Below are 21,113 nucleotides of genomic sequence, written 5' to 3' on the forward strand. Positions count from 1 at the left end.
AAGGAATCATAAACGCTGAACTTTCTATTCTTTTCCTTTTATCACTGACTTTTATTTACCAATATTAATATCTTGTTTGTACTAGTCCTTTGATTCTCCATTATTTCTGGGAGGTTTGTAGCATTTTCCTCCGTAAAGACCGTGACATAGGGTGGGATTTTCCTTCCCCCTTGCAGCGTGTTTTGTGGCAGCGGATGTGGCCTGTCATCGGCCAGCGGTGGAATTGTCCGATCCTGCAATTGGGTTTGCCATTGTTCGCACCCTCTGCCGCCAGAGAACCCGTGGCGGGGGGTGGTCGCCACTGGCAGCACCGGAAGATCCCGCCGTCTGGAGCGGCTGGAAAATCTCGCCCAAAGCATTTGTTTAGTTTCTCTGCCATTTCCTGATTCCCCAGATGTATGGAGCCCACATATAGTTTTCTACAAGCTGTTTTCAGCCAATGTTTGTGTTAAACCTACAGAATCTGCTTTAGCATTTCCAGGCAGCTTCAAATTATACATAATCAGCAATTCAGCTCAAAAAGGTGTGCTAAAACCAGGTTTGCAAAAAGGCGTGGCTTATTAGCACAGCATCCACCTAGTGCCGGTTTTCACCCTTTCAGCAAAATAACACTCTGTGAGTTCAAGTCCCACTCTAGAGACCCGAGTTTATAACCTAGATATATATCGCATTACTGTACCGAGAGTGAGCTGCACCATCGGAGGTGCCATTTGTACTCACAGATGAATTCAAAAGATCCAATGGCACTATTTGAGGAACACAAGAGTTTTCTCGGTGTCCAGGCTTGTATTTATTCCTTAACCAAAATCAATAAAAGCAGATTTTTCTGGTCATTAACTCGTTGCTCCTTGTAGGATCTTAACATGCACAAATTAGCTGCATTTCGCTACATCATAACAGTGAATAGATTTCAAGAGTACATTGACTGTAAAGTGCTTTAGGGATATCCTGAGGTCATAAAAGGTATTTTATAAATGCAAGTCGTTTCCTTTTCTTTAAATTAAATAATGCCATCGATCACATCCTTTCAAGGTAAAAATATACCTTTTCTCAGAACTTTTCACACAAGTCATGACTGGATAAATTCCATCTGCTGTTTTGATTCTTTTGTTAGTTTCTGAGACATGATTTTGCTGGCCGTGTGTCAGAAATGTATATTAATACTGTAACTATGACCAGTTAATAACCTCTCATATTCTGTTGCATCCTATGTATGGTTCCATTTTATATGTCAAAATGCTGTTCCAACTTAACTTCCTTCCTTTCCTTAATGTTGAAAATTCATAAAGCAAAGATGGAAAATTTCTAATGATTTTATTCAGCTTTTAAATCCAAAAGAAGCATTTTAAGCTATAAATTTAATTCAGAGATATCAATATTTAGTAATACAAAACTCATCTTTCTTCCCAAAACTCGCCTGGCTTAAAATCTTCGCAGCAAAGTTGAAAAACAAATTAATGAATGCATAATATATGGATCCTTTCCTACACTGCTTTTTCCACCTTGCAAGACAAAGAGACATTGGCCTTTACAATGCGTCAAACATAAAACTGAAACACTGTAGGTAAAAAAAACATAGATGTGGAAGTACACCATTCAGTGCCTGGAGTCTGTTCTGCTTAAGAGTTCTGTCATGGCAGAACTGCATCTTAACTCCATCTACCTGCCTTGATTCTGCAATCCTTAACACCCTCACAAAAAAACTACCAATTTCCGTTTTGACATTTTCAACTAACATAGTCTCAGCAACTATTTGTGGGAAGTGTTCTGCATTTCCATTCTCTTTTGTGTGAAGAGGAGCTTCCTGTCCTCTACAGCCTAACTCAAATTTGAAGGTTATGCCCCTTGTTCTGAGCTATTCCCCTAGAAGTAGTTATCATTTGCAGGGTAGCATGGTGGTTAGCATAAATGCTTCACAGCTCCAGGGTCCCAGGTTCGATTCCCGGCTGGGTCACTGTCTGTGTGGAGTCTGCACGTCCTCCCCCTGTGTGCGTGGGTTTCCTCCGGGTGCTCCGGTTTCCTCCCACAGTCCAAAGATGTGCGGGTTAGGTGGATTGGCCATGCTAAATTGCCCGTAGTGTCCTAATAAAAAAGTAAGGTTAAGGGGGGGGTTGTTGGGTTACGGGTATAGGGTGGATACGTGGGTTTGAGTAGGGTGATCATGGCTCGGCACAACATTGAGGGCCGAAGGGCCTGTTCTGTGCTGTGCTGTACTGTTCTATGTTCTATTGATATAGATGGTGAAAATTTGAAGCTCCAATACTTCTCTTTTCTTAGCAAGTTTCAAATGACCTGCTTTCACTGCTGTTTGATGGTTCAAATGCTGATAAGTCAAATATGTGATCTGCAAGCTGTGCCCGAGATGCTCGGAGGTTGGTGCACTCTCTCCGCTGCCATGACTTCACCTTTGCGTGTTCCCAAAGTCTCTCCGTATGTTTGCTGTCTTCCTGTATGACCCTTATCCATTTTGGTCAGTCACAACACAGGGACTCCAGCTTGGTTGCTTAACCTCTTCAGAAATGTTTTAAGGACATCTCTACAGCATTTCCGTTGTTCTCCTGCGAGTTTCCTTTCACCTTCAAGTTCCAAGTAGAGCAGTTGCTTCAGGAGTCTAGTGTCAGGTATATGAACGACACCTTTCCAACAGAGCTGGATTTGAGTGATTAACGCTTTGATGCTGGGTATATTGGCTTGGGAGAGGTCACTGCTGTTAGAACAATTTGAAGGATCTTGCGAACCACTGCCGGAACTTCTCCAATGCTTTGAAGTATCTGCCCTAAGTTGTCCTCCAAAACATATAGGCGTGTGGAGATCATAGTTGTCCAGAAAATCATGACCTGAAGGTCAGATATGAGATTCTGGTTCTCAAATACACTTTTTCTCAGGCTCCCAAGATGTGGCAAATGGTCTACATTTTCAAAACTCTTGCTGTTGATCTCAATTGACAGGGGAGGTGTGCTCTGTGGGAGCTGGTTGAAAGAGGATCTTAGCTTTCCAGGTGTTTAGTGAAAGGTTGGTTTTCTCATATGTTTCAGAGAAGGAGTTGACAATGACCTGGAGCTCAGTTTCTGGATGAACACATACACACAAGCATGCAATTAATCATATATATATATATATGGATATAGATAGTGAAAACTGAAACCCTGTTATAGATCCCTGTGGGATACAAGTTGCATCCTTACAGTTGTACATGCTGTCTCCTAACCAATTTCTTATCCATGTCAATAAGTTATCGCCAAGTCATGTGGTCTCATTGTGTGTGGAACTTTATCGTATGTCAGGATGTCCAAACGTAGCTCTCATGGTTATTGTCTGTAGCAAAAACAGTTTTTCACGCAGGATTCATCCAATACGACAGAGATAATCATAGATGTTTTTCAGTGCCAATAACAATGCTGAATACAAAATCTAGCCATTTTACAAACAACTGACATTTATTGAATATTCAAACTAACACAAGTGAAAGGAATCAGATTATTACAGATTATTACAATACCTCAAAATGTTATGATTGTCTGTCTCCATAGCGCAGTTCCACATTTTTGTCTCTATAGGGTAGTTGCTCACATTTTAAATAATATATTCAAAATCCATATGTAATTCAGTAAGCTGACCAATAGGAATGGGTTGGTTGCAAATAATTTACTTTTACAAGATAATTTCTTTTTCACAGCCAGAAATATGAATACACATTTCTTTTGTGCTCTGTATTCCAGATAAAAAGGAAGAACAGGCACCATGTTCCCACACCTCAAAATGTGCCTGCTGCTGCCTGATAGCAGCAAGAATGGACACATGTGACATTGCTTTGAGAAAAATTGCTAACTTATGAGAAACATTGAGGGAGCACAATGGGGTGCACCGCTCACAGGTGAGTAGGGAAACATATGTAATCAAACCTCCCATCATCGACAGACAAAAATGCCAGTTTGCCTCTCCCTACTCACTTAGTTGTCATTTTGTTGTCCTCACCACTTCATTTGCAATGACCTTCCAATCTCGTTTTCAACTGATCCACCTCTTTCCACCACCTATCTAATTTCTGATTAACGGGCTAACCACATCTGCAATAATTGGGAGTCTGTCATGCTGTAAAAAAAAAGATCAGAGGCTGGGAATTCTGTAGCGAGTAACTCACATCCTGACTCCCCAAAGCTGTCAACCAGCTGCAAGGCACAAGTCAGGAGTGTATTGGAGTACTCTCTACTTGGCTGGATGAATGCAGCTCCAACAACAGTCAAGAAGCTCACACCATCCAGAAGAAAGCAGCCCGCTTGGTTGGCACTGCATCCACCACCTCCAACACCACTCCCACTTACAGTGCACAGTGGTTGCAAAGTGTGGAATTAAGAGCATTGCAGAAATTCGCGAAGGCTGCTTCACTAGTACCTTCCAAACCATGACCTCTCCCACCGAGAAGAACAAGGGCAGTAGACACATGGGAACACGACCACCTGCACGTCTACATACCACCCAAATCTGGAATTGCATTGACTTTCCTTCACTGTAACTGGGTCAAAATCTCAGAACCCCCTTCCTAATAGCACTGTAGGCATACCTACATCACATCGACTTAAGCAGTTCACCAAGGTAGCTCGCCACCATCTTCTCAAGGGAATTAGGGATGGGCAATAAATTTGGCCTTATTAGCGACATCCCATGAATGAATAAGATCTCTGCAGAAATGTTTTAGCAAAGTTCTTTTCTCGGTAACTAAATTTCCCAAAACATCATCAGCTATACGAATCTCATCTGCCACAGTAATTCAGATAGGTGTTAAAAATCCGATGACACCGTTCTGAAAAGTTTATGCAGTGTCCCAATCAACTTTCCTCCCTCAATCAACATCACCAAAAACAAATTAACTAAACACTCAGCTTACATTTGCAGAATTGTGCTGCTATGTATTGTAAGTAATTAATTCTATGGTGAAGTGCTTTGGTGTCAACTGAGTTATGACAGACAGCTTCTCTCTATTCATTGTAATACTGTTGATAGTATGTATTACATTATCCTGCAATTAAATATGTTCATTTTACTGTTAACTAATTTATCAAAATCAGCAGACCTAAATTTGAGGGCAAATCAAAGGAAACACTCAAGGACGTACTTACCCCCTGATTTCCCTGGAAGCAGATTATCGGTTGATTTGGTGTAGAAGCCTAGGAGAAAAAATACATTTTCGTTTTAGAGGAAGGCAAGGTGACTGGACAGAACAAATCCATTTTTAAGCTTGCACACATTAATTTATCAAATACATCTAAAGTTTTTATTTGATCAGATTCATTATAACACCTAGGAAAACTCATTTTTTTTCGGCATGTCAAAACCTGTGAGCAGACATCTACATTCTGAAGCAAAGACCATTGAAAAATCGATATTTTTGATCACTTTATAGAAATAGGAAAGACACAAAAACCATCCTACTCACCGCATCCATTTTCCCCTTGAACCCATTTCTACACTGTACTTCAATAGCCTCCTTAGCAATTAGATCTACAGTCCTACTCACCTTTGGTTAAAAAAATTCCACAAGATAATTCCTCACATTCTAAGTTTTTAACTTGTGTATTTCGGCCCTTAACCATGGCCCTTTATAATGCTGAAAACTAACCAAGTCACCTTGAAGTCCCCAGTTTTCATCCCCAGCAAAAGCTAAAATTTCCTCACAATCCCTTTCTCTAGACCAACACAGTACATGTTTTAAGATGACTAATATTAGAAAAATGGTAATAATCCATTTCTGCAGATGAGCACTAACATTAATCAAGAAGGTTATAAACATATTCATGGAAAGTAGCTTTCATACCACAACGTCCTGATATTCCTTAGAATCTCCAATGCACCAGTGTACGTTTCGATCCTGATTTGGCATTACACGTAGTTAAATCATTGACATAATACCACAGCTAAATTATTGGTTTGATTGGGTGCTGTTGCACTGGTCGCATGCTTATTTGTTTTTAGTATTTTCGATAAACACATTAAATTATTTTTTTAAATGTCAATATGAAATGAAATGAAAATCGCTTATTGTCACGAGTAGGCTTCAATGAAGTTACTGTGAAAAGCCCCTAGTCGCCACATTCCGGCGCCTGTCCGGGGAGGCTGGTACGGGAATCGAACCGTGCTGCTGGCCTGCTTGGTCTGCTTTAAAAGCCAGCGATTTAGCCAAGTGAGCTAAACCAGCCCCTAATATAGCTTGTATTGTTAGTAAATACGTGGAGTTGGAACTATTAATGAACAATTACTGTAATTTCCAAATTAGTTTAATAGTTTTGGCATGAGCCTCCAATTTTTCTATGCATTTCTGAAAGGCTATTAAAATTTGTGACTTTGTTTATTATTTCACATTAAAAATTAAGGGTAAACAACTGTTTTCCACTTATTCCCTTATCACAACAAGATGGGTTGGACCTTAGCAAAGTTCCACTCCACACCCACTGCACCACATAACACCTAAATCATCAGAACCATTCTATGGTTGAAGACAAAAGACAGACTTGCGTTTATATAGCACTTTTCTGACCACAGGGTGTCTCAAAGTCATTTAAGTATTTTTTTCTTAAAAGAGTACTCTCTGTTTTAATGTAGGAAACGGAGCTAAACAGCAATGTGATAATGACCAGATAATTTGTTTTTTAAATGTTGGTTGAGAGATAAATATTGGCCAAGAAACTGGGGAGAACTCCCCTGCTCTTCTTTGAAATAACCTCATTAGATCTTTTACGTCCACCGTAGGAGGCAAATGGAGCATTTGCTTAATGTCTCATCCAAAACAAAAGCACCTCCTACAGTGTAGCACTGCCTCAGTGCTGCACTGTAGAGTCAACACTCAAGTGTTGGGAGTGGGACTTGGAACTCAGAATCTTGAGACTTAGAAGTGAGAGTGCGACCAACAGAGCCACAAATGAGAGTTACAGATGGCTAAACAAATTGCATGCATTATAAAAACAATTCCAGTCTACTGTACATGGGATGAAAAAAGACTCAATTGGAACCCATTTGCAAAATTCAAAATTTATCAGCCAATGTTTTGGAGCTACAATAAGGAGAGGGTTCCTTGGGAAAGTCAGCTTTTTACTTCATGATTATCTTAAGTGACGTGAATGGCCAAGACATGAATATTGTTCAGAGGATGTCCTCTTCTTCAGAAAGAGATGGGTTTCATTTTAACAATTCATCAGCAAGACAACATACCATCACATCACACTAAGCCTTAGATTCCATAGAATCCCTACAGTGCAAAAGGAGACCATTCGGCCAATTGAGTCTGCACCAACCCTCTGAAAGAGCATCCTACCTAGGTCCACTCCCCTGCCCTATTCCCGTCCATTTGCTTATTTTCGATTGAAGGAGCGGGAATAATGGAACATGGCGCCTTTTCTGATCCATGGTTTCTGTAGTTGCATGCAATAAAACAGACTGGACATTGTTTTGATGAAGATACACCTGCCTGTTCTGGTCATTTAAGGCAACATTAAAACCTGTCATAACTATCCATGAAGGTCAGAGAGTCTTGGCCAACGTTCTTCCCGCAACAAACACTAACAAAGAATTAACCAGTCATTCATCCCTTGCCAATTTGCCACAAATGGATGCTGCAAATTCTCATGTCACAATCACTATACTTCAAAACAATTGCTTATTTGTATGAAATATTTGGGATGTTTTGACGGGATTAGCATTATTAGATACTCATCTAAATTCCTCTCCTTACATTCAGAAAAGATAATGATTTGTTCAACAAACAGTATGTGTTTCTTCAACAAAGACATACTGTTTCTCACATGGCCTGGTGCAATTAATACGTCAAAGCATTGTTCAAAAATTCAGAAAAAAAGTGTTCTGGATTTTTTTTCCCCCCTAAAAATAAGCATGGTTAATTTTAGTGTCTATTCTTCTAAATTCAAAGGTTACTATAATTAAAGTTAAGACAAATAAATCAAGGTGCTTAGCTGCAAAATATGAACCTGGGAGAGCAGATTAAAATCTGTGAATTAAACAATGGAAAATTTTCTCAGCCATGTACAAATATTTGCCCACTGGACAGACTAAAAATACAAATGAACTGTCCTAAGGAACGCATGGAGCGACAATCCAGAGGCTAACAAAAACAATTAGGGTGGGAATTTTCAGCATATTCTGCAAATGTAGTTTATGGTTTTAATGTTATTCAGTGTTAATAGCTTCAAACGGATAAAAATATTACCTACAGGTTAAAACAAACATACCCTGTACTGCAACAAACTCACAAGAACAAACTGGCAGCCAAAGGGTCAACAGATGTTCAAATCTCACGTATTGAAGATGCAGATTTGTCAGTTTACAAACCAAATATTTCAATTATTCCAATGTGAAATCCTTCACGTTCTCTCTCTCTCACGTACACACACACACTATTACGTCAATCTCTTGTGCAAAGCAATGCTTGATTCCAGGGATCTCAAATGTTTAAACTAACCTGATTCATTCTGTTTCATGCTTACATTCAATTAGAGATTGACTCTTAAATGTCCTCTGTAATGGCCCATCAAGCTACTCAATTCAAGTGCAATTAACGATGGGCAACAAATGCTGGCCCAGCGATCTCATGAATGAATTATAAAAAACTTGTGAATAAACATTCAATAGATCGTTCAGGAAGGAAAATCTCCATACAATGCAGCAAACAACTGCACTTATGAGTAAACACCAACATAACGTACCAATGTTTGAACAGTTCCGAGCCCAGAGGTCAAACATACATATGCTAGCCATGGAAAGTTCTGAAAATATATATCAAACAGCCATGTTGGTCAAGCAGGCAACTGCGAATATCAGTGGGAATCCTCAAAGAGCTAAGAGGTAATTGCCCCATAGAATATAATACTGAATCGCAAAGCTGGAGAAGTTACCGCTTATGCAGCAGTAGTTGAAATTTACTCACATACTACAGGAGGAAAAAAACAAAACAAGTTTCTTGGACTTCCTACAGTTATAAGCTCAAGGTGGTGTCTCACCACATTCTTCCCAAGAGTAATTCGGGACAGGAAATGATAAATGCTGGCCTTGCCAGTGATGCTGTCACTCCATGAAAGAATAAAAACAGAAAGCTAAAAGTATGTACATGTTTAGATGTTTAGGGTGAGCACGGGATAAAACATGGGTGTGAAGTCTCCTGCAGTCAAATAGTTTGTTTATTGAGTTTGCAAATAAATAAGCTGGACAATTATGAACGCAGAAGAACAATTCTTCTCAGGTGGCAGCAATATCGTAAAATCATTTTTTAACTGAGAGAATGCAGTGTTGGACACAGTTCCAAATGTGTAACTAAAATGAACAGTAATTACAAAGATAACCTCTGACGTGAAGCGTTTCTATTGAGTTTAGGCACTGTCATCAGACATCCGAATGAAAAAAATCGATTCAAGTGCATTCCAACCCAAGGAAAACCTGAAAACAATTCAAGGGATATTACCTGCAACTGTTCTTATATTAATTAGGACCATAAATGGAAGTTAATTCGTCCGGAGTGTTTTTTTTTTGTATTATTTACGTCATATTGAAAGTTTAATCCGCAAGAGAGAAAAGCCCCAGACATTTAGCTCAAAATAAGCCAACAGGGAAATTGATAATTGGGTGGGAGAGGAGGAGAGAAACATTCCAAAATGTCAACCAAGCAGAAATGGAGAATCAACGTCACATTTACACTGTCAGGTTCAATTCAAATTGGTTGAATCCAATAGTCTGTCTATGCTGAAGACTGTCACACCTCAATTTATAGCAGTAAGACTGACAATTCACTGCGCAGGTGTGTCATCATCATACATGATGCAAAACTATCACATTGTAAATCCTAGTTATTTGAAAATGTGCAGAAGAGACCAAGGACGTTACAGTCAGGCAATTATAATTCACAGAAGCTGTGTTTATGCAAGCACCAAACAGTAGTATGGACATCTTTAGCAACATAGTTTTGTATTGCCAATAAAAAACAAAATCAGCACCCACTCACCGTAATGTAAATCATAAAGGAGCAACTAGCAGATGTATGGCAACATTTAAAAAAATATTTTTTTGGCACACTACTTTGCCTTCTTTTTCTCTGAATTTTCTAACCTGCTCTCAATGCCTTGCAATAGTAATTTATGGATGCCATTAATTTACCCAATGACCATGTCCCATGTTTGAACCGTGGTTGAAATTAACAGCAGACTCCCACCAATGCAGGTAGATCAGCAGTTTGGGCTGGGGGAGGTTCTTGTTCACCCCAATACTATTCTCACCGCACATCCACACATGTACATTTCCATCACAGGTGGGTGAAGTACTATAAGCAGCTGGAGCCTTGCTGATTTCTCCCTCCCTAATGCAGGAATCTTGCAACCAATTACACTTTCGCTGTCCATCTGCCTCCCTGGCCGAGATGGACTAAATCACTGTGTTGTGCGTTTGAAACCTCTTTCTGGGTTGGTAAGCATTAACCAGCTGAATCACAGGGATAGCTCTATTCGGTACAGTCTGAAATTTGAACAGATTGCCAGCAGGCTAGGGATAAGGAAAAGCATCTGCTCGACAAGGAATTAACTGTGGAAACAGCACGACCAAGGAAGTTTCAACAAACCAATTGCAACTGAGGCGAATAATAGAAAACAATCTCAGCTGCAAACTGCCAACAAAAAATTGCCATTTCACTGTGTGGCACTTATTGCTGCTGTAAAGTTGAAAACACCCTGCTCACAATTTTCATAGTAAGAAGTCTTACAACACCAGGTTAAAGTCCAACAGGTTTGTTTCAAACACGAGCTTTCGGAGCACGGCTCCTTCTTCAGGTGCCGTGCTCCGAAAGCTCGTGTTTGAAACAAACCTGTTGGACTTTACCTGGTGTTGTAAGACTTCTTACTGTGCTCACCCCAGTCCAACGCCGGCATCTCCACATCATGGCTACAATTTTCATAACTGTACACAATTAAAACATATAGATAATAAATAGTAACATTAGATTTTTTAATAAATTAAAATTCAGCAACAATTAAAGCATTTTAGATATATTCTGATCTGCACAGCTACATTATTCAATTATTTTTGAACATCATTCCCTTAACTTAAAAAATGCACACTGGAAATTGTAGTGCTATGTGTTGCAAGTCGATTAAAATTACAATTACCAAGATTATTTGCCGACACTAACACATCTCTTTACAGTTTCTGACAAACTCCTGCTACACATTTCCATCATTTGTTTTTTGTCTTATGTAAATCATAAACTACAGCTTATGCTGCACATTGTGAAAGATGTCAAGACTTAAGCCTATTACATTAAACCTATTAGCTAACAGACCTGAATTTCCAAAAACTTACACTCTTATCAGTTACAGCCCTCCGTCCAAACTTGCCAAACTTATGGAAAATTTGGAGGGTGGTCAGTTTTAAGAAAACTCAACCATCTTCAGACTTGTTTGTTATATTCTTTGGAGGAACCATAAATATTTTAAAATTACAGGACAGTGTTTGAACATATATCAAAAGCAATAATGAGTGACAACCCTATTAACCAATTAGTATCCAGATTTTTATTGAATTCAAATTTCAACATCTGCCCTGGTGGGTCAGGGAACATTCTGACCATGGGTGCATTTAAAGAGCAGCATGGAACAAATAAACTGACCAATTGGAGATAACCTCTGCTGGAAATTCTGGTTAAAATAGCCAATAGGAGGCAGAGCCAATTAGGAAGCCAGGGCATTTTTGGTGGAGCAAATAGGTAAGCAGGATTCAACTGAATCCTGGGGAGGACCAGGACCACCACCTTGGAATGAGGGAGCACAAGCCCCACAGCCTCTAAATGAAGGGCACAGAATCCACTCCCACCCATCCCCCTCTCCCCTAGAAGGATGAGCACTGACTTTCTAACATGCAGAAAGAGGGGGCACTGACTTGCTAACTTCCAGGAGGTGACACTATCCTGCTAAAGTCCAGAAGGAAAGGGGCACTGACCCGCTAACTCCCAGGAGGGGGAGGGGGGCACTTACAAGTCACCATAGTCGGAGAGTACCTTAGGCTGCTTTCCCCTTATGAGAGAGAGCTGAGAAGTGGTGATTTAACCTGAGGGTTGCCACACTGCAGGCGAGAGAGAAAGTTGAGAAGGTATAGCCTTCCTGAATAACCTCAGCCTGTGCTGAAGTTAGAGCCACGTTATTGGTGTTACTCCAAATCACGATCTCGCCATCCAGCCAACTGAGCTAACTGATTTCCTGGGATAAATGGGCACAGATTCCCAATCGCCTGGAATGTGGGAACACAGAACCCCCTACTACAAGAATGAGATAGACCGACTACCCCCCCCCCCACCCCCCCCAACAAAAGGATCAGGGGCTCCCCATCCGCTTGAAAGGAGGGTGTCAAACATCACCCCAATTCCAGAATGACTGACAACTCCTACCCCGCAGGACAGATCCTTCCACCACTACTCCCTCCCCTCCCAACCACCCCACAGGACAGACTCTCTCCCAACCCTGGTGGGACAGACACTCTCCCCAGGTGACAGACTGTTCCACCACTCCCAACCGACACTCCCCCCCCCCCCCCCCCTAATCGAGGCGAGGTGAATCAGACTCCCTCCCCACCCACGGGGGACGGGACACTGTTCCCACAATCAGCCTCCAGGAAGAGTTTTTTCCGGCCGCATCCTGTCAGCTTCGCCCGGATACCGGGCGGAGCTTCACCGTCAAACAGAGGTTGTGAGCCGGACCCGCGAGTGTTGGGGGTGGTGGGGGCTGTCCTGGATGGCGGGGGCGGCGGGGGGGGGTGCCTGTCCGGGATAGCCGGGGGGGACTGTCCGGGATAGCGGGGGGGGGGGGAGTTTGACTGTCCGGGATGGGGGGGGGGGGGGGGGGGGCAGGGGGTGACTATCCGGGATGGGGGGGGAGGGGTGACTATCCGGGATGGGGGGGAGGGGGTGACAATCCGGGATGGGGGGGGGAGGGGTGACTATCCGGGATGGGGGGGGAGGGGGTGACTATCCGGGATGGGGGGGGGGGGGGGGTGACTACCCGGGATGGGGGGGGGGGGTGACTACCCGGGATGGGGGGGGGGTGACTATCCGGGATCGGGGGGGGGGGGACTGTCCGGGATGGGGGGGGTGACTATCCGGGATGGGGGGGTGACTATCCTGGATGGGGGGGGGGGGGTGACTGTCCGGGATGGGGGGGGGGGTGACTGTCCGGGATGGGGGGGGGTGACTGTCCGGGATGGGGGGGGGGGGGGGGTGACTGTCCGGGATGGGGGGGGGTGACTGTCCGGGATGGGGGGGGTGACTGTCCGAGATTGGGGGGGGGGGGGGTGACTGTCCGGGATGGGGGGGGTGACTGTCCGGAATGGGGGTGCCTGTCCGGAATGGGGGGTGACTGTCCGGAATGGGGGGGGGGGGTAGGGGGTGACTGTCCGGGATGGGGGAGAGGGGGTGACTGTCCGGGATGGGGGTGGGGGTGACTGTCCGGGACGGGGGTGGGGGGGTGGGGGTGACTGTCCGGGATGGGGGGGTGGGGGTGACTGTCCGGGATGGGGGGGTGGGGGTGACTGTCCGGGATGGGGGGTGGGATGACTGTCCGGGATGGGGGGGTTGACTGTCCGGGATTGGGGGGGGGGGGGGAGTGACTGTCCGGGATTGGGGGTGACTGTCCGGGATTGGGGGTGACTGTCCGGGATGGGGGTGACTGTCCGGGGGGGGGGGGGGGTGACTGTCCGGGGGGTGGGGGGTGACTGTCCGGGATGGGGGGGGGGGTGACTGTCCGGGGGGGGGGGGGGGTGACTGTCCGGGGGGGGGGGGGGGTGACTGTCCGGGGGGGGGGGGGGGGTGACTGTCCGGGGGGGGGGGGGGTGACTGTCCGGGGGGGGGGGGGTGACTGTCCGGGATGGGGGGGGGTGACTGTCCGGGATGGGGGGGGGTGACTGTCCGGGAGGGGGGTGACTGTCCGGGATGGGGGTGACTGTCCGGGATGGGGGGGGGGGGGGGATGGGGGTGGGGTGACTGTCCGGGATGGGGGTGGGGGTGACTGTTCGGGATGGGGGTGGGGGTGACTGTCCGGGATGGGGGTGGGGGTGACTGTCCGGGATGGGGGTGGGGGTGACTGTCCGGGATGGGGGTGGGGGTGACTGTCCGGGATGGGGGTGGGGGTGACTGTCCGGGATGGGGATGGGGTGACTGTCCGGGATGGGGGGGGGGGGGGGGGGGGGGGTTGACTGTCCGGGATGGGGGGGGGGGGGTGACTGTCCGGGATGGAGCTGACTGTCCGGGGGGGGGGGGGGGGGCGACTGTCCGGGATGGGGGGGGGGGGGGGCGACTGTCCGGGATGGGGGGGGGGGCGACTGTCCGGGATGGGGGGGGGGGCGACTGTCCGGGATGGGGTGGTGACTGTCCGGGATGGGGGGGGGGGGGGGGGGGGCGACTGTCCGGGATGGGGGGTGACTGTCCGGGATGGGGAGGGGGGTGGCTGTCCGGGATGGGGGGGGGGGTGACTGTCCGGGATGGGGAGGGGGGGGGGTGACTGTCCGGGTGGATGGGGGGGGGTGACTGTCCGGGGGGGGGGGGGGGTGTCTGTCCGAATCCCCGCTCCCGGAGCCGCCAGCCCCGAACTCCGGGACTCAGCAACAGGTCCCCCACTCGTCCTCCTGACACAAAGTTCACTCACCGCCAGCCGCCGGTAAGCCTCCAGCGCCCTCAGCGCCGTGTCCGTCAGTTTGACATGGAAAAGCGAGAGCCGCGCTCCCGAGTTCAGCTTCTCACAGGAGAGATCGAAGCGCCGCTCCTCAGACAGAGCCGCCGCCGCCGCCATCTTCACTGAGAGCAACGGCCAAGCTGAGGGGGAGGGAGCGCGAGAGAGGCAGGCACTGCTCACTGGATCACCGAGCACACCTCCCCCGCTCACTGGATCACCGAGCACACCTCCCACGCTCACTGGATCACCGTGCACAACGCCCCCGCTCACTGGATCACTCAGCCCACCTCCCCGCTCACTGGATCACTGAGCACACCTCCCCCGCTCACAGGATCACCGAGCACACCTCCCCCGCTCACTGGATCACCGGGCACACCTCCCCCGCTCACTGGATCACAGGACACACCTCCCCCGCTCACTGGATAACTCAGCACACCCCCGCCGCTCACTGGATCACTCAGCACACCCCCCCCCCCCCCTCACTGGATCATTCAGCACACCTCCCCCGCTCACTGGATCACTCAGCACACCTCCCCGCTCACTGGATCACCGAGCACACCTCCCCCGCTCACTGGATCACTCAGCACACCTCCCCCGCTCACTGGATCACCGAGCACACCTCCCCCGCTCACTGGATCACTCAGCACACCTCCCCTCTCATTGGATCACTCAGCACACCTCCCCCGCTCACTGGATCACCGTGCACAACTCCCCCGCTCACTGGATCACTCAGCCCACCTCCCCGCTCACTGGATCACTGAGCACACCTCCCCGCTCACTGGATAACTCAGCACACCCCCGCCGCTCACTGGATCACTCAGCACCCCCCCCCCCCCCCTCACTGGATCACTCAGCACACCTCCCCCGCTCACTGGATCACCGAGCACACCTCCCACGCTCACTGGATCACCGGGCACACCTCCCCCGCTCACTGGATCACCGAGCACACCTCCCACGCTCACTGGATCACCGGGCACACCTCCCCCGCTCACTGGATCACTCAGCACACCTCCCCCGCTCACTGGATCACCGTGCACACCTCCGCCGCTCACTGGATCACTCAGCACACCTCCCCCGCTCATTGGATCACTCAGCACACCTCCCCCGCTCACTGGATCACTCAGCACACCTCACTGGATCACCGAGCACACCTCCCCCGCTCACTGGATCACCGTGCACACCTCCCCCGCTCACTGGATCACCGTGCACACCTCCCCCGCTCACTGGATCACCCAGCCCACCTCCCCGCTCACTGGATCACCGAGCACACCTCCCCCGCTCACAGGATCACCGAGCACACCTCCCCCGCTCACTGGATCACCGAGCACACCTCCCCGCTCACTGGATAACTCAGCACACCTCCGCCGCTCACTGGATCACTCAGCACACCTCCCCCGCTCACTGGATCACCGAGCACACCTCCCCCGCTCACTGGATCACCGTGCACAACTCCCCCGCTCACTGGATCACTCAGCACACCTCCCCCGCTCACTGGATCACCGTTCACAACTCCCCCGCTCACTGGATCACTCAGCACACCTCCCCCTCTCATTGGATCACTCAGCACACCTCCCCCGCTCACTGGATCACTCAGCACACCTCCCCCGCTCACTGGATCACCGTGCACACCTCCCCCGCTCACTGGATCACTCAGCCCACCTCCCCGCTCACTGGATCACTGAGCACACCTCCCCCGCTCACAGGATCACCGAGCACACCTCCCCCGCTCACTGGATCACCGGGCACACCTCCCCCGCTCACTGGATCACCGAGCATACCTCCCCCGCTCACTGGATAACTCAGCACACCTCCGCCGCTCACTGGATCACTCAGCACACCCCCCCCCCCTCACTGGATCATTCAGCACACCTCCCCCGCTCACTGGATCACTCAGCACACCTCCCCCGCTCACTGGTTCACCGAGCACACCTCCTGCGCTCACTGGATCACTCAGCCACACCTTCCCCCGCTCACTGGATCACCGAGCACACCTCCCCCGCTCACAGGATCACCGAGCGCACCTCCCCCGCTCACTGGGTCACCGAGCACACCTCCCTCGCTCACTGGGTCACCGAGCACACCTCCCGCGCTCACTGGATCACTCAGCACACCTCCCACGCTCATTGGATCACTCAGCACACCTCCCGTGCTCTCTGGATCACTCAGCACACCTCCCACGCTCATTGGATCACTCGGCACACCTCCCACACTCATTGGATCACTCAGCACACCTCCCGCACTCACTGGATCACTCAGCACACCTCCCACACTCATTGGATCACTCAGCACACCTCCCGTGATCACTGGATCACTCAGCCCACATCTCACACTCACTGGATCACCAAGCACACCTGCGCTCACTGGATCACTCAGCACACTTCCGCGCTCACTGGACACCCAGCACACCTCCCACACTCACTGGATCACTGAGCACACCTCCCGTGCTCACTGGATCACTCAGCGCACCTCTCATGCTCACTGGATCACTCAGTGCAACCCCTGCGCTCACTGTGTCATTCAGCACACTTCCCGTGCTCACTGGATCACTCGTCACACCTCCCGTGCTCACTGGATCACTCAGCACAACTCCCGTGCTCACTGGTTCACTCAGCACACCTCTCACACTCACTGGATCACTCAGCACACTTCCCGCGCTTACTGGATCACTCAACACACCTCCTGCGCTCACTGGATCACCCAGCACACCTCCCGCACTCACTGGATCACTCACCACACCTCCTGCGCTCACCGGATCACTCAGCACACCTCCCGCGCTCACTGAATCACTCGGCAATCCTCCCACACTCACTGGATCACTGATCACACCTCTCACACTCACTGGATCACAGAGCACACCTCCCGCGCTCCCTGGATCACCAAGCTCACCTCCCGTGCTCACTGGATCACTGAGTATAATCACTGGAAGAACCGACCACTGAGCCCAACTCTTGCATTCTCTGGAACACTCTTCCTGCCCACACTGGATCACCATGCACACCTCCCACACTGGCTGGATAACTGAGCACATCTCCCACACTCACTGGATCACTCAGCACACCTCCTGCATTTGCTGGATCACTGAGCATACTCACTGGATCACTTCCCACACTCACTGCATCACTGAGCACCCCTCACATCGCCACTGGACCACAGCACACCTACCATACTCACTGGATCACTGAGTACCCCTCACATCGCCACTGGACCGCTCAGCTCATCTTCCATACTCACTGGATCGCTGAGCACCCCTCACATCACCACTGGACCACTCAGCTCATCTTCCGTACTCACTGAATCACTGATCACACCTCCTAAGATAACTGAATTACTGATCACACCTCTCAAAATCACTGGATCTCTGCCTCACCAGACTCAGAGCATTCCTCCCACACTCAATGGGTCACTGTGCACATCTCCCACACTCACTGGATCACTGCCTCACCAGACTCAGAGCACGCCTCCCACACTCAATGGGTCACTGTGCACATCTCCCACACTCACTGGATCACTCAGCACACCTCCTGCATTTGCTGGATCACTGAGCATACTCACTGGATCACTTCCCACACTCACTGCATCACTGAGCACCCCTCACATCGCCACTGGACCACTCAGCACACCTACCATACTCACTGGATCACTGAGTACCCCTCACATCGCCACTGGACCGCTCAGCTCATCTTCCATACTCACTGGATCGCTGAGCACCCCTCACATCACCACTGGACCACTCAGCTCATCTTCCGTACTCACTGAATCACTGATCACACCTCCTAAGATAACTGAATTACTGATCACACCTCTCAAAATCACTGGATCTCTGCCTCACCAGACTCAGAGCATTCCTCCCACACTCAATGGGTCACTGTGCACATCTCCCACACTCACTGGATCACTGCCTCACCAGACTCAGAGCACGCCTCCCACACTCAATGGGTCACTGTGCACATCTCCCACACTCACTGGATCACTGCCTCACCCAATCACAGATTATACCCCCAATAATCACTGGATCATGCTCCAATACTCACTAGATCACCAAATAGACCTTACTCATCTGATCACTGAGCACACCTTTCACACTCACCAGATTACTGATCACACCTCCAACATTGACTGGATATTGAACACACCTCCGCACTCACCAGATCAGTGAGCACATCTCTCACACTGACTGTCTCACTGCATCACACTCACTAAATCACACCTCCCACACTTTCTGGATCATCCAACCTCTCACTAGATTACCACATCACCACACACTGAATTCAGAATGTCCAATTCACCGAACAAGCAAGTCTTTGGGACTTGTGGGAGGAAACTGGAGCACCTGGAGGAAGCCCACGCAGATGTGGAGAGAACTCCACACAGACTCCACACAGACAGTGACTGAAGCTCGGGATCGAACCTGGGACCCTGGCGCTGTGAAGCAACAGTGCTAACCACTGTGCTGCTGTGCCGCCCATATCTTCTGCTCCTTACCCTAAATCTATGTCCCCTAGTTGTTGATCCCTCAACCAAGGGAAAACGTTTCTTCCTATCTATGTCCATCATAATTTTACACACCTCAATCAACTCCACCTCCCACCCCTTCAGTCTTCTCTGCTTTAAGGCAAACACCCCAGCCTATCCAGTCTCTCTTCATAGCTGAAATACTCCAGCCCAGGCAATATCCTGATGAATCTCCTCTGCACCCTCTCCAATGCAATCACTTCCTACCGTGTGGCGACCAGAACTGTACGCAGTACTCTAGCTGTGGCCTGACAAGTGTTTTATAACCTCCATCATAACCTTCTTGCTGTTATATTCTTTCCCTTGCTAAGAAAGGCAAGGATCCCATCGGGCAGAACGGTAGCACAATGGTTAGCACAGTTGCTTCACAGCTCCAGGGTCCCAGGTTCGATTCCCGGCTGGATCACTGTCTGTGGGGAGTCTGCACCTTCTCCCCGTGTTTGCGTGGGTTCCTCCGGGTGCTCCGGTAGTCCAAAGATATGCAGGTTAGGTGGATTGGCCATGATAAATTGCCTTTAGTGTCCAAACAAAAAGGTTAGCCGGGGTTACGGGGATGGGGTGATGGTGTGGGCTTAAGTAGGGTACTCTTTCCAAGAGCCAGTGCAGACCTGATGGGCCGAATGGCCTCCTTCTGCTCTGTAAATTCTATGATTCTATGATCTGCCTTCTTAACCAGCTTATCTACCTGTCCTGTTGCCTTCAGGGACCTATGGACATGCACCCTGAGGTCCCTCTGGTCTTCTGTACTTCCTAGCATCCTACTGTTCATTGTATTCTCTTCCCTTGTTACTTCTCCCAAAATGCATCACCTCACACTTTCCAGAATTAAATTCCATTTGCCCCCATTCTGCCCATCTGACCAGCCCATCTATAGCACCCTGTAATTCAAGGCTTTCCTCCCCGCTATTTACACACCACCAATTTTTGTGTCATCTGTGAACTTACCTATCATACCACCCACATTCCTGCCTAGATCATTAATGCACACTATAAAGTGCAAGGGACCGAGCACCAATCGCTGCGGTATACCACTGGACACAGGCTTCCAGTCCCAAAAACAACCTTCAACCAACAACCTCTGCCTCCTGCCACTAAGCCAGTTTTGGATTCAATTTGCCAAATTGCCCTGGATCCCGTAGTTTCTTATGTTTTTGATCAGTCTCTCATGCGGGACTTTGTCAAAAGCCTTATTGAAGTCCACGTAGACTTCATCAACTGCACTGCCCTCATCCACAAACCTAGAGTGGGATTCTCCGACCCCCCGCCGGGTCAGAGAATCACCAGGGGCCGGCATCAATCCCGCCCCCGCCGTGTCCCGAATTCTCCGCCACCAGAGATTCGGTGGGGGCAGGAATCGCGCTGCGCCGGTCGGCGGGGACCCCCCGGCGATTCTCTGGCCCGCAATGGGCCCAAGTCCCGCCGCTGTCAACCCTCTCCCGCCGGCGTGGATCAAACCACCTACCTTACTGGCGGGAGCAGGCGGCGTGGGCAGCTCCGGGGTCCTGGGGGGCGGGGGGCGCAGGGCGATCTGGCCCCGGGGGGTGCCCCCATGGTGGCCTGGCCCGCGATCGGAGCCCACCGATCGGCGGGCGGCCCTGTGCCTTGGGGGCACTCTTTTCCTTCCGCCTTCACAATCATCTTCACCATGGCGGAAGCAGAAGTGACCCCCTCCCCTGCGCATGCACGGGGATGACATCAGCAGCCGCTGACGCTCCGGCGCATGTGTGGACTTACGCCGGCCGGCGAAGTCCCTTCATCCCAACTGGCGTGGTGCCAAAAGCCGTCCACACCAGCCGGCGGAGCGCCAGCCACTTCGGCACGGGCCTAGCCCCTCAAGGTGAGGGCCTGGCCCCTAAAGGTGTGGAAAGCTCCGCATCTTTGGGACAGCCCGTCGCCAGA

General features: G+C 49.0%; 1 protein-coding gene across 2 annotated transcripts in view; it reads right to left on the reverse strand.

Moving 5' to 3' along the window:
- The window catches only part of LOC119974469 (RNA polymerase II elongation factor ELL), a 125,406-nt gene extending 110,478 nt beyond the window's left edge, over nt 1-14,928 (reverse strand). For both annotated transcript variants that reach the window (XM_038813385.1, XM_038813384.1), the window contains exons 1-2: nt 14,676-14,928; nt 5,118-5,165 (exon numbers count right to left, since the gene is read on the reverse strand). In XM_038813385.1, coding sequence (XP_038669313.1) covers nt 5,118-5,165; nt 14,676-14,819 — 192 coding nt within the window. In that variant the 5' untranslated portion in view covers nt 14,820-14,928. The remainder of the gene's footprint in view (nt 1-5,117; nt 5,166-14,675) is intronic.
- Between the last annotated feature and the right edge of the window lie 6,185 nt (nt 14,929-21,113).

Source organism: Scyliorhinus canicula, chromosome 12 (assembly GCF_902713615.1).
Source record: "Scyliorhinus canicula chromosome 12, sScyCan1.1, whole genome shotgun sequence".
NCBI classification, from domain to species: Eukaryota; Metazoa; Chordata; class Chondrichthyes; order Carcharhiniformes; family Scyliorhinidae; genus Scyliorhinus; species Scyliorhinus canicula.